The sequence below is a fragment of the Pogona vitticeps genome, chromosome 1, assembly GCF_051106095.1.
Source record: "Pogona vitticeps strain Pit_001003342236 chromosome 1, PviZW2.1, whole genome shotgun sequence".
In the NCBI taxonomy this organism is placed as follows: domain Eukaryota; kingdom Metazoa; phylum Chordata; class Lepidosauria; order Squamata; family Agamidae; genus Pogona; species Pogona vitticeps.
The window spans coordinates 345,921,152-345,935,834 of record NC_135783.1 but is presented as its reverse complement, the minus strand read 5'-3'; the positions used below and the strand labels follow the sequence as shown (position 1 = coordinate 345,935,834).

The 14,683-nt window shown below is 43.3% G+C and overlaps 1 protein-coding gene across 1 annotated transcript; it reads left to right on the top strand.

The window, feature by feature from the left end:
- The first annotated feature begins 3,491 nt into the window (after positions 1 to 3,491).
- On the top strand, positions 3,492 to 10,512 carry HSPA2 (heat shock protein family A (Hsp70) member 2). Its single transcript, XM_020800756.3, has one exon. The coding sequence runs from the start codon at positions 8,198 to 8,200 to the stop codon at positions 10,106 to 10,108; it is 1,911 nt and encodes a 636-aa protein (XP_020656415.1). The 5' UTR covers positions 3,492 to 8,197; the 3' UTR covers positions 10,109 to 10,512.
- Positions 10,513 to 14,683: the final 4,171 nt, after the last annotated feature.

Below are 14,683 nucleotides of genomic sequence, written 5' to 3'. Positions count from 1 at the left end.
TGACCAGAGACCAAACCAGTCAGTAATGAGGCCACAGTTGCTTGTAAAAAGTATTTTGCCTCAGTTACATGTAAAATGTGTGTGCAGTGAGCTAGAAGGGTATGTAGCAAAAAAGGACTTGAATCTTGTCAAGTTCAATGTGTAGACTCCCCACACCGACCTGTGCTACCAGAAGCAAGCCTTCAGTATGGCTCTTCAGTTTTTATCTACTCTGCTCCAAAGAAGATTTTTTTTCCAATAAATCAAGGTGTTGACGGACAGGTACCTCATAAGCCTCTGTCTGGGCTACAATCTAAAGAAGGGTTATCTACAAAATAAACCACATTCAAGCTAATCTGGGCCAAGTGTGCAGGGACACCCAGGAAAAAGGGAAAATCAGGATTACTCTCCAGTCTAATCTGAGGGAAATTTCACACACCCTTCCTTCTAATGGTGTGGTCCATTAGAACTTGGAGGTGATGCAAAAGCCACCCGCCAGGTTTTCCCAAAAGGAAAATACATGGATGAAGCCACAGATAACAATATGTTTGGTTTTTTTTTTTAAATTATGCCACCCAGCCTGGTACCTCCACATACATTTGCCTAGCATTCAGCAAATACTTTAAGAACAGCAGTGGTTGTAATTTGTGATGCACAAATCGGCATGGCAGCCCAGGATTCATTCTTTACTTCCAATTAAACCTGTTAGAAAAAGCCCATTAAATTCAGAGAACCTGACTTCCAAGTAAGTAGCGGCGAGACAAAGATGTAAAACTCAGGTAAAGGATATGTAGCACTTCAGGCTCACAAAATCTGCAGTTTTTAGAAGTTCAGAATCTGCCAGCTAATGCAGCAATGGGTAGCTGGCCCAGTGCTCCCATGTAGGCCAGATATGGCCCCTGTTACGGTGAGAAGAAAGGAGGCCCAAGGAGAGTCAATTGCGAGCAAAGGAACAGGCAAGAATGGATGAATGATATAGTTTCTCTGATCCACTGGTCCTATGCTGGCTGTGTTCACAGCAAAGATATAGGAATTGCAGTCCAAAGAGTTAATTCAGCATTGGCTCAAATCATTGAAGACTTTACATATTTAAGAACCCAGGTTCAATTTCCATCTCGGACTAGGAGGGGGGAAAAGTCCAGCTTGAAGCCTTGGGAAGATAACACTGACCAGGGCTGCACTATAGACCCCCCGCCAGCAAAATCTGCTGCAGCTCATAGCCATTAGGTTCTCGAGAGAAGGAAGCCGAAAAGACATGTAATGGAGATCACGCGTGTATTCTAACCTACAGACTCCAGTGGTGGAGTGGAACTGGAAAGCCAGTTCTGGTAGGACAAGACTTCTGTCCTAAGGTAAGGTTTAATAATATTTTATTAATACAGGCCAAGCTCTCCATGGGAATAGTAGGAAATGGAGCTGAAAACAGGCTGTTCCGCATTACCCTCGTGGTGGTATTCTGGGGCATATTATGAAAAAAAGGACAAATCTGGGTAAATACAAGAAATGGAAAAGTTCTTTTTGTACTTCAGTTGGACTTTCCTTTGACTCAAAGCCGGAGAACAGATGACAAGCTGCTTGATTTTATATGTTACAGAAGTCTGCATTGTTTCCAACCCAAAACTATTTACATCTTTTCAAGGAATACATGAGCGCCATCTGATGGTTGATTTTAAAAGTGCATGCTTTTGAACCATAGCATTGTCTGCATTGATGCAAATTCAGGGCATGAAGAGGTTATATCAAGCTCCATTTCCAAAGACCACTTCTGAAACAATAATTAGCAATTTTACTAATTTCTGTAACCCCTGCTTTGCTATGACTGAACCAGCCACATTATGTGACATAGCTGATAGCACAAGCTATGATTATAATACCCTTCTAATTACAATGCAGCTAGCTGTATTCTGGCTATTTGTTTTATGTTGGCTATAGAATCGTACTCAGAGGGTGATGATTAATCGGTCCTTCTCTAAATGGAAGGAGGTAACAAGTGGGGTACCCCAAGGCTCAGTCCTGGGCCCGGTGCTCTTCAATATTTTTATTAATGATTTGGATGAGGAAGTGTAGGGAATGCTTGCCAAATTTGCAAATGACACCAAATTAGGTGGAACACCTAATACCATAGAAGACAGAAACAAAATTCAAAATGACCTTGATAAGAGAGCAGGACATACAACAATGGGCAGGACATGCAACAATGGGCTCAAGTTAAAGGAAGCCAGATTTCGGTTGAATATCAGAAAAAACCTCCTAATTGCTAGAGCAGTGTGACAGTAGAACCAGTTACCTCGGGAATTGGTGAGTGCTCCAACAATGGAGGCATTCAATAAAATGTTAGATAATCACCTGGCAGATATGCTTTGGTTGTATTCCTGCATTCAGCATGGGGTTGGACTTGATGGCCTTGTAGGCCCCCGTCGTCCAACTTCACTTTTCTATGATTCTATGTTAAGTGGTCCAATAAAAGGCATCACGTACTCTTGCATTTGTGTTGAGACGTAGTACATACTGTGTAAAGTAATACAGAGCACACATTTCTGTTACGCGTGCTTCTGCGTAGCATGATTTTTATAGTTCTTGTTCAGCAGAGAATGCCACATCTGCATAGTGTAAGATGTCATGTGAGTAAAAAAAAAGAATATGCACTTGTTCTTCCACTATGCAGGCACTGACCAGCAAAGTAATACCTTATTATGCCTCTGTGACTGCTTCCATAATATTAGTTACTGAGACTGATAGTTCAAACCTGCATGCCTTTTGTTATCAAGCCAAATTAGCCCATTAGGTTTGAGAGACTTCTAATTTAGCACTTGCATGGGACAGTGAAAAGATTGATTCAGATTTTTTGTACTGTGATTCTCTCGCATTCCATTTTGGCTTGCTTCACAGAGTGCTAGGACATAGTTTCCAGTCCTGTAGATATGCCTGTCCTTATAGTTGCTACCACATAGTGTCGCTGCTGCTCATATGAAGGAAAAACTATTAAATTCTTGTTGTTGTTGTATAGTCGCCAAGTCGTGTCCGACTCTTGGTGACCCCATGGACCAGAGCACGCCAGGCCCTCCCGTCTTCCACTGCCTCCGTTGTAATCGAAAGCCAGTGGATTAGGCACAGAACACATGATGACATACTGGACCCACATATGCAGCCAACATCACACACTGATCCCAAAAAAGTGGCAGGGCAGCATAATGGCTGCCCACTCATCCCACTCCTGCTTTCTTTACTAGAGGAAGAGAACTTTTCTGCTTCTCTCAGAGTACCTACCTTCCTATGTGTGCGTCAGTGTGAGAAAGAATAGGTCTGTGTTTATGTGCCCCTGTGTAAATACGTACTCAGTTTTACCCTGAGATTCATCTATCCTTCTTTGGCACATCATCATCATCATCATCATCATCATCATCATCATCATCATCATCATCATCATCATTATTATTATTATTATTATTATTATTATTATTATTATTATTATTATTATTATTATTATTATTAAAAATACCAGGCACGGTCAATCTGAATTATAAAAACATTGACTGGCATTATATAACAGATAGACATTTTAACCAAGAACCTAAGGATCTGTTAACTATTGGTGCAGTATGTACGCTGTTCCTAATATTGCTATTTTTAGTAACTCTGATGGTGTTACTTCTAAGATCTGCAATTGCTTCTAATACTGTGTGAAATTTCTTATTATTGTTCCCAAAGCCCCGATGACTAAGGGGACCACTGAAGTGTGTTTCATCTACAAGTGAGATGTTTTGATTGTCAGATCTCTGTATTTTGTTAGTTTTTCCAATTCTTTATTTTCAACTCTGGCATCCCCTGAATTTGCACTGTCAATGATCTAGACAGTTTTTGATTTTTTTTACTACTATGTCTGGCATGTTATGTTCAAGGTGTCTATCAGTTTGGATCCAGAAATCCCACAATATCTTGACTTCACAATTTTCTGATACCTTCTCTACCTGATGTTCCCATGTGTTTGGATATAGGTAGGTTACTTTTTTTTTGCATAATGACCAGTTCACTAATTTTTCCACTGTATCATGTCTAGCAGGAAAGGAAGAATATACTGTACTGTATTTATTATTCCATCTCAGATAGCAAAATACTGTAGTGATCTGGCCTATTCTATTTCTCCTGTTTTCCTAACTTGCAGTTCAGCCTCTTCATTTGATTATAAAGGCATCGTTTCTGTCTTGAACATTTCAGCTTCTGAGCAGGAGTAGAAGATAATTGCAATAATTTTCTGTATTTGAGACAGACCTGTGTGTTTTGTTATTAAGTTGATACACTGCCTTTCCATGAAAAATAGTGCTTAAGCCACTCTTAGCATACATACCGTGTTTCCCCGAAAATAAGACAGGGTCTTATATTAATTTTTGCTCCAAAAAACATATTAGGGTTTATTTTCAGGGAATTTTTTTATTTTTTCATGTACAACAATGTACATTTATTCAAATACAGTCATCTCATCTTCTGGTTGTTGCACAAGGGTGGAGGGCAGGGTTTCACTTAACTGGGGCTTATTTTTGGGGTAGGGCTTATATTATGAGCATGCTGAAAAATCATACTAGGGCTTATTTTCAGGTTAGGTCTTATTTTCAGGGAATAGACTCACAAAGAGAGTATAGCTCAATAAGAAGCTGATGACATATACCAAGATCCAGATCTATAGAGCCTGTGTCCTGAGCACACTCCTGTACTGCAGTGAGTCTTGGACCCTTTGTGCATGGCAGGAGAGGAAGCTGAACATGTTCCATATGCGTTGCCTCCGACGCATTTTTGGTATCACCTGGCAGGACAAAGTTCCAAATAGAGTACTCCTAGATGGAGCTGGAATTTTTAGCATGTATACATTATTGAAACTACGATGTCTATGTTGGCTTGGGCATGTCATGAGAATGGCTGAAGGTCGGATTCCAAAAGATCTCCTGTTTGGAGAATGAGTGCAGGAAAGCGTCCAAGAGAGAGACCACAGCTGCGATACAAGGATAACTGCAAGCAGGATCTGAAGGCCTTAGGAATGGACCTCAACAGATGGGAAACCTTTACATCTGAGCAGCATGTCAGTGCAGCATGGCCTCTCCCAATTTGAAGAGACCCTTGTCCAGCAGGCCGAGGCAAAGAGGCAGTCCCAAAACCAGCAAAACCGGGGAGCTGGACAGGGGACCAATTGGATTTGTCTTCATTGTGGAAGAGATTGTCACTCTCGAATTGGCCTTCTCAGCCACACTAGATGCTGTTCCAAGTCCTCCATACAGAGCACGTTACCATAGTCTTTCGAGACTGAAGGATGCCTAACTAAGGTCTTATTTTCAGGGAAACACAGGGTAGTTGTGTATGTACGCAGCACTGATGATAACCACAAGAGGTCAGCAGAGATGAATTGTTACACATTGATTCTCAAATATAGTAATGTATACTAGTGAAAGCTGCCTTCAATTACTTCACCTGCTCTTAGTCCAGTGTACAGTAGTGTCTGTTGACTGACATCTGTGCTGTATAATATGATGCTACAGTATTTACAAAGTTTTGTGGTTCTTCCATCAAAGGAAACAAAATGAACAAAAATGAATGAGTAGGTAAATTTGACATTCATTTGGTAACCATTTGTTTTGCATTCTCATCAGTAGTATGGTAACAAAGACATTATATAAGGGGGAGTGGGCATATAATTGGTCACAACATGCACCTGTGATTTATCATCATTTGAGTACAATGCCCCATACACAAAGATGATACAAAGGAGAATGCTTTAAAGGGATCTGTTTTCTCTAGGCAATGCACAATGAGCTCATTGAAGAGGACAAATCTACAGTACATTGTTTGAGACCAAAAGCCTGATTGGATTTTTCAAAGCAGGCTGAATATTTAAAGTATTTAGCCGCTACAATATGTCTTGAGAATTAAATGAGAATTTTTATACATATAGAAGAACATAATAGTTGCCTTGCTGGAGCAAAATAAAGTCCATCTAGTTCAGCATTCTGTTACCACAGAATCTAGCGAAATATCTCTGTGATGGAGCTGGCAGAGTTCCCAATGCACCTATTGGGAAGCCACCTGAGTCCCACTGAATCCTAGCTGACCCTTTTAGCTTAATTCTGCCTAATTCTGCCACTTTAATCACCTACTCACGTGAAACGTACAGTATTTTAATGCACTTTATTATTTTATTTTTATTTTTGCTTTCTTGTATTTTGTATTTTAATTGTGTGTGTGTGTGTGTGTGTGTGTTGTGTGTTGTGTGTGTGTGTTTGTAAAAACTGGCCAGAGTAGTCTTTGGTCAGAGGGGTGGAATAAAACTGAAACAAATAAACCTCTGAGATGTTGATCATTGTTCTTGTGTGTGAATGGTACATTTTTAACACATATTTGGAAAACCTGATGTTTGTAAATGGAACCAAATCTGTGGCTCTCTGGAGGTGGTTCAGTTCCTAAGAGCTTGGTTAGGAAAGTATGGTATTGGTCTGCGCTGAGCAAAATACACTCTGCCCATACCCAGATGGAATTTTCCTCCCATACTCCAGGACTGATTAGTGACACTGAAAGAGATCTTAGTGGTACCTTTTGGTCACACATGCCTAGCAGCAACTTTGTATTGGGCCTATTTCCACATATAAATGGCAATTTTAAAAGGTATTTTGGCAAAAGAACCCAAAAGTATATTTATTTATTTATTGCATTTTTATGCCGCCCATCTAGACATAGTCTACTCTGGGCTGCTCACAACATAGAAAGTAAAAACAATTTAAAATATACAGTTTTACATAGATAAAAGCAAACAATATAAAATATAAAATCATAGAATTACAATTTTAACAATTAATTTGAAGCAAACAGTATAGTATCCTGTTTTGAACTGTGGTTACTCCACAAGATGGCTGCAAATCGTCCACCCCAGGGCATGAAGGCAAAAGCCTGTTGTTTCTCTCCAGTCTGCTTTTCAGATACATTGGAGTTTCATTCGTGGTTTATTTTTCATTATGCCCTTTTAAAATGGTCTTAAATTACTATTCATCACTATCTGTTTTGCAGCGATTCCCAGTACTGTTGTGTGAAGAAGTGCTTGCTTCTGAATGCCCTGACTGAAATTCTTGGCTATCAGTTAACAGGATGGCATCGAGTTTTAACATTATGAGGGAATGTAGGGGACGCTTTCAATCAATTTTTTTCCACACGTAGTGTAAGAAATCTGTTTTAAATTTCTCTTTCCCCCCTCCCCGCATAAATAAATAAAAACCCATAAAATGGATGTATTCTAATTTGGAGACAGTAAAATTATTTTAATCGTTTTCTGAGGGAAAGGGGGAAGAAGGATCCTGCTCAGTTTCTTCATACACCTTTGTATGTTTCACATCACAAAACTGCCTTATCGTTCCCTTTCCCAGTGTATTAAGTAAAGAGAAACTCATAAAAGGTGGACACTTCTAATTTTTCTGTCAGTTAAAAAGTGGTCGCCCAGCAACGAAGCCAAGTGCGCTCTGCATGCTCTCAGAGGCAGTTTTCCATACTTTGGCGCGGAATGGTAGGTGAAAATAATACTGTTGGGGATAGTTAAGAAAGCTCGAGATATGAGGTCTCTTTCTCCTTCCGCCACCAGGTTTTTTTCCCCAGGTTTTCTCTCCTTCAGTCCACCCGCCCTCGGGGGATGCGCGCCCTCAAATCTTCCAGTCTCACCTAGAAACAAATAGAAGGCGCTCGAGCTCCAAAGTTAAACAAAACCTGTCAAACTCCCTCCCCCGCCCCCCCCAGGTCGCGAGACCAATAGGAGGGTCCGGCCAGCGGCTCAGCTAAATTTGCATAACGGCCGCCTAGAAGGCGTTTCAAGACCGCCCATATGTCCGCCCCCACAGCCCCCGTTTCGGCTTTGTTTTTGAATCCTTATTGGTCGCTAAGATCATCACTCCTTCTAGTCTAAGCCCGCCTCCTCTGGAAGCTTCTGGGTCGGACAGAAAGAAAAGGCGGGGACATAGAGAAACGATTGGTCAGAGGGCGGTAAGGAGCGACGTCATTGGTCGGCTGGGTTCTGGCAAGTTCCAGAAGCGGGCGCTCTGAGGGTATAAAAGCTACCCGAAACAGAGCAACGACATATCGCGTCTTGAGTCGCTGTTGAGTGTTGTTGATACGCGGGAAGAGGCGTGAGAGACTATCGCGGTTTTTCTTTGCTTTCGGAGCGTTTGGGAAAGGTTGTCATCGCGCCGCTGCAACTATGTCGGGGAAGACGCCAGCCATAGGCATCGACCTGGGCACCACGTACTCCTGCGTGGGGGTTTTCCAGCACGGGAAAGTGGAGATCATCGCCAACGACCAAGGCAACCGCACCACTCCCAGCTATGTGGCCTTCACGGACACCGAGCGCCTCATCGGAGATGCAGCCAAGAACCAAGTGGCGATGAATCCCAACAACACCATCTTCGATGCCAAGCGCCTCATCGGCCGCAAATTCGACGATCCCACCGTGCAGTCCGATATGAAGCACTGGCCTTTTCGTGTGGTGAGTGAAGGCGGGAAGCCCAAGGTCCAGGTCGAGTACAAGGGAGAGCACAAGACCTTCTTCCCTGAGGAGATTTCTTCCATGGTGCTGACAAAGATGAAAGAAATTGCCGAGGCTTATCTGGGACGCAAAGTCCAGAGTGCTGTCATCACCGTGCCTGCCTACTTTAATGACTCCCAGCGCCAAGCCACCAAGGATGCTGGCACCATCACGGGCCTCAACGTCCTGCGCATCATTAATGAGCCCACTGCTGCTGCCATTGCCTATGGTTTGGATAAGAAAGGCAGTAGAGCTGGTGAGAAGAATGTACTGATCTTTGACTTGGGTGGTGGCACCTTTGATGTCTCGATCTTGACCATTGAAGATGGCATCTTTGAGGTGAAATCTACAGCAGGTGATACTCACCTGGGTGGCGAGGACTTTGACAACCGCATGGTGAGCCACTTTGTGGAGGAGTTCAAGCGCAAGCATAAGCGTGACATTGCTGGCAACAAGAGGGCAGTCCGACGGCTCCGTACAGCCTGTGAAAGGGCCAAGCGTACCCTCAGCTCCTCCACCCAAGCTTCTATTGAGATTGACTCCTTGTTTGATGGCATTGACTTCTACACATCCATCACCCGTGCCCGCTTTGAGGAACTCAATGCTGATCTTTTCCGTGGCACCCTTGAGCCTGTGGAGAAGGCCCTGCGTGATGCCAAGCTCGACAAAGGGCAGATCAATGAGATTGTGTTGGTTGGCGGCTCCACCCGTATCCCTAAGATCCAGAAGTTGCTACAGGACTTCTTCAATGGCAAAGAGCTCAACAAAAGTATCAACCCTGATGAAGCTGTGGCTTACGGTGCTGCTGTGCAGGCTGCAATCCTGATGGGTGACAAGTCTGAGAATGTGCAAGACCTTCTGCTCCTTGATGTAGCACCGCTGTCACTGGGCATTGAGACGGCTGGTGGTGTGATGACTGCCTTGATTAAACGCAACACTACTATTCCTACAAAGCAGACCCAGACCTTCACCACCTATTCAGACAACCAGAACAGTGTGCTGGTGCAGGTGTATGAGGGTGAACGAGCCATGACTAAGGACAATAACTTGCTAGGCAAGTTTGACCTAACAGGTATTCCACCAGCACCCCGTGGTGTGCCACAAATCGAAGTCACTTTCGACATTGATGCAAATGGCATTCTTAACGTCACAGCAGTGGACAAAAGCACAGGCAAAGAGAACAAGATTACAATTACTAATGACAAGGGCCGCCTCAGTAAAGATGACATTGACCGCATGGTGCAAGAAGCTGAGCGTTACAAGGCGGAGGATGAGGCCAACCGGGAACGGGTGGTTGCCAAGAATTCCCTGGAATCCTATTCTTACAACATCAAGCAGACTGTTGAAGATGAAAAGCTGAAAGGCAAGATCAGTGAGCAAGACAAGCAGCGGATACTTGAGAAGTGCCAGGAGGTGATCAGCTGGCTCGATCGAAACCAGATGGCTGAGAAGGATGAGTACGAGCACAAGCAGAAGGAGCTGGAGAAGCTGTGCAACCCCATCATTACCAAATTGTACCAGGGTGCCGGAGCAGCGGGTGCAGGTGGTGCTCCAGGTGCCGGGCCAACCATTGAAGAAGTGGATTAAGCTACCATAGACTGGACTTTAAGTGTAACTGTCACTTGCTGTTATTGTTTTCTCCATTCAGTCAGTGTCATTGCTGGAGGGAATTTCCTGGGGTGGGTGTGGGTGTGGGAGAGGTGTTAGTTTCTGCTTCACCAAGGGATGCCAGCTTAAACGTTTTTGTTGCAGGTAGCAAGGTGTTGTTCTTTATTTATACCCATGCTAGTCAGTGGATTTGAGTTCATGTTCACTGTTTAAATAACAACTTGAGCATTACATCTGAGAGAAAAACATTTCAAGAGAGCATGGAAAATGTTAAATGTATTTTTAAAAGCATTGCAGTTTTTTGTATCTTTTTGGTCTGGTTACTCTGACAATTTGGTTTGGTTATTCTGAAATTTTGGTAATAAAATTTATTTGAACTTTAAGTCTCTGTCTCTAGAAGTAAGCTTTCTGTGGGATGTTGGGATGTCAGATATGGGGTTAAGTAGACACTGGATTTTATCAGAAGAATGGTGAAGCATGTGAACTTGAAATAATTGCAATGATATGGGGTTACAGGCAGAATTACCTTTTTTGGTGGTCAGAGTTAATGGTCATGCTGTATCAGCTCTGGGCCACTTTGAGAAAATGTGAAGATTGTTGTTGAGTTCAGCTAAGATTGCTGCCTGGCAGAAACCCATTTGACAAGTCTTTCCAGTAATGTCTTTCTGTTCAAGTGAACTGTCTCATTGTGTAGGTGTTGATAGGACTTTTGGGAGGATAAAGTGCCTGTCCTGTTTTCATCTGTTAACTGCAGTTAGAAGCAGTCTTTAAGGGGTTAAAGATTTAGCAGTGTGTTAGTGGCACCGGATGATATGTGATAAAACAAATGGACTTAAATGGCTCCTTTTAACTCCTGGCAAGAAGCAGGGGAAAACTGTTATTAGAAATAATGAGAGGGGAGCTGGCTTTCTAATTAGTTTACTGTTTTATTAAACCTGTTCAGCAGCTAAAAGCAGTTTGTGGGCAGGGTGGGGTGGATGCAAATATTGAACAGACTGGTTTGGTATTTTATATCTCATTATACAAATGGGGATGGAACACTGAAATGAAACCAAGCTGAATGGGCAGGGGTGAGGAGGCTGCTTTGGTCTGTTGCAGGAAAAAAAGATCATATGGTACCTTAAAAACTAGCAAGCTTTAATTTGATGTATGTTTTGGAGAATGTAGTCCATATCTTCAGATGGTCTTGCCAGTTTAAGTTGCAGGTTTATTAATCCAGAGTTCGATATAGGGCTGCTGCAGTGAATAGCACCTAGTATTTGCCTGCATGCAAATAACTCCTTGTTAGCTGAACTTCATTTCTGTAGTTCTGTAGATAGATAAATGAATTTACTACCTCTTGAATGTTCTCAAAAGGAAATGCTGTCTGCTAGGGATTATTCAAAGAGGCTGGACCTGCACCCAAGTGCCTTTGCTAGGAGACCTGAGAGTGCCACTTAGCAAAGTGAACTGGTGTAGATCTCAAAACTGGCATAACTCATACCACAGTGCAGTCTCTTTTCCAAGTCACAGCATGTTTATATTTCAATTTAAATGAAGATCACTGCATATGTGTTGTCTGTATAACAAGGAGAGTTATTTCTAATGCAAATAACAGTGCAGTTATAGTATGAAGTCTTTAAGTAAAACAGTTCCCTGTTTTTGGTTGGCCTTGTGGAATTACTACATTCAAATATACATGCGTAGATACTTTTAAATATAGTTATCTTATGAATAAAACAAAAAGCACTACAAAGTGAAAAGAATCCAAGTAGTTCTACATAATGGTCAGAATTCTGGAGGCTACAAAATGGTGCAGGGGGCTGTTGCAAAAACTCCAGGAGCTTTTCTTACCAAAAGAAAAATAGTTCTGTATGTTACATATGCTCTCATTTTTTAAACTTACCATTTGAGCTCACTGAAGGACAGACTGTATCACATGTTTAGGGGACTGGTAACAGGAGTGAAAGTTACTGTGTGGGTTGTTAATTAATTGTGTTTCCAAAAGTTATAAACAGCTTCTTAGCACACAGCAACAACAAAAACAGTAAAAGATTGCTTTCTTGGAAAAATCTTTTCCCTACCAACTTTTCCTGTAGTGTTGCAAGAGGAAAGCTGTTTGTAACTCACTCGGATAAATTATTCCCCTACAACAGTGGTCTGGGAACGGGTAAATTACCCCAAATGGGGTAAAAATGAAAATCCTGGAGGTAATGAGGACACGACTCTAACCCCTTTCCTCCTCCTCCTCTTCTGCTTGGAGGAGGGTCCCCGGCTGCCCGATCGCCCCCTTCCCACCCTCTTCTTCGGCCCGGCTGCAACCAAACCAAGGCAGCTGGTGATGGGCCATGGTGGAGGATGAGGCCGGGTTGAGTGGCTGGAGTGCCCTTCCTTCCAGTGCCTGGAGAGGTGGATTGTGATAGAGGGGGAGGGTGCGGCCATGACGGCAGCCCAGACCAGGCTCAGCCTCCCAGCACCCATTGGGTGGCAGCGGCACTCGCCTGACCATGTGGCTTCTTTTGATGGTGCCTCCGTGCTGGCCGGCCAGGTCTGGCAGAGCCTGTCACCCTCCGTGCAGTAGCTGTCACGGTGCTTCAACAGCAAGGCCCGCGGGAGCCTTGATGCCGAGGCCCAATGTGGCCATCCTGGTGAGCAGCCGCCGGAGCTGGTGCGGGAGCAGGAGGCGGTGTCGGGCGCCCCCGGCGGGTGAGCCACCTGCTGCTCTTCGACAGCTGCCCAGGAGCCACCTGTCGGCGAAGAAAGGGAGCTGCCCCCATGGGGCCAAGGACTGAGTGCAGCCCCGCCAGGTGGCGGCAGAGGAGGCGGCAGTGGCCCGGGTGCAGGCACCGCCGCTCAACTGGCCATGTGTGACCAAGATTCTTCCTTTCAAATCAAGGGGTAATGTCGGCATATATAAAATTTTTAGGGGGTAAAAGGTAAAAAAGTCCCCTGACCCCTGCCCTACAACATGCTGTAGGGCAGTACACAGAAAAAGACATTCCCCTTGTGTTTTTATGGAGCAACTGTGATAGAGAATAAAACCTCGCTGCCATGTCCAGCTGGCTATCAGACTCTTGTGACATGCTCCTTTGTAGGATATAGAGCTTGAAAACACTGAGTTGAACATATGGCAGCATTTTCCAGCCAACAGGGCTGGTAGGCATTTTGCTGGACAATTCTGGCACTTGTAGTCCAAAAGAAAACTGGACTCCGATAGGAATCTTTGTTACACTGCACAAAATTGCAAATTGATTTATTATATTTCTGTCTCACATCTCTCTTCTGTCCAATACTAGGTTCAGCCAGTAGTTGTCTCAATGTGCCCAGAAACCATGCAGGATTTCCTATATATGTACAAGATTGTGGGATAAAAAGATATATGTGCTTCTACATTTATGAAAACTCTTGCATGCCTGGAAAAACTCCTGTTACCTTTGGCCTAGCTGTGTTTGCACAGAAGTCTTGTCAATTGATCTCCGTAGGGTTTACTTGCCTGTAACTGTTCGGACTTGCAGTCTATTCTAATGGTAGAACAAAGAAGGATTTAGTGCTGCCATTGAAACAAATGCTTGATATTTAGATATCGATGCTGATAACTTGCAGTGACATGAGAACTGATGTTGCCAGCCCTTTGCAAATGTTTTTAAAGGAGTTTCTATTTGTTTTGAGAGCAGAACAAAGCTGCAAAGGAACATTTGAGGGAGGAGCAAAATCAGATTACAATTGCCAGAAACCTTTCATATTTGGTGCTAGTACAGCCGCCTAGAGTGGTCTTAATAGGTGGGATATAAATAAAATAAATAATAAATAGTTGAGTCCATTTACGAGACTGAGTAATATTTTACAATAGTCCTAAAATGTTGTCGTTGGTTCCTAGTTTGTTTTCTGGCTGGGCTCCGGCCAGAATCGTGCTTTTGACCTTTTAAAACCTTAAATGTCTTTCTGGGTTACTGCCACTTTTTACAGGGAGTAGACAAGACACAACCAGATAAATAGGTTACTAAAGAATACAGACTTCCTGCCATTTTAAATATAGCTCCATTTTTGTCTGGGAAGGTGGATCAAACAGGCCCATGGCAAAAAAACAAAAGTTTGGAAGTATGCTACCTACCCTTATCATCTAACATGCGAAAGGGGGACAGCTTTCCCACGGTACACCAAATGATATCCCAACAGACGTGAAACTGCTGGAGTATGCAATTGTTACACTGCCAGGCTCTTCATTGACATCCAAGGCCTAGCTGTTGCAACTGGCTATCAGAGTCCAGGTAGGAGACAGCTCCATTAAGATCACAAAACTAGACCCTAAAACGTATGCGCGCGCACGCGCGCACACACACACACACACACACACACACACACACACATATATGTTGTACTCTTGTGCTTTTCGGCGGGGGGGGGGGAACCAAAACCTATCTTCATAAGTCTTGTTATGGCTAGCATTGTTTTATATTTACATATCCAAAGTTGTCAAGTAATGGGCCGGAGTGTTCTGTTAAAGTGCGGCTGGCTCAAGACAGTTCTCACCTTCCAGAGAGGAGAAAGGACAAGATATCTAGGAGAAACAGATGG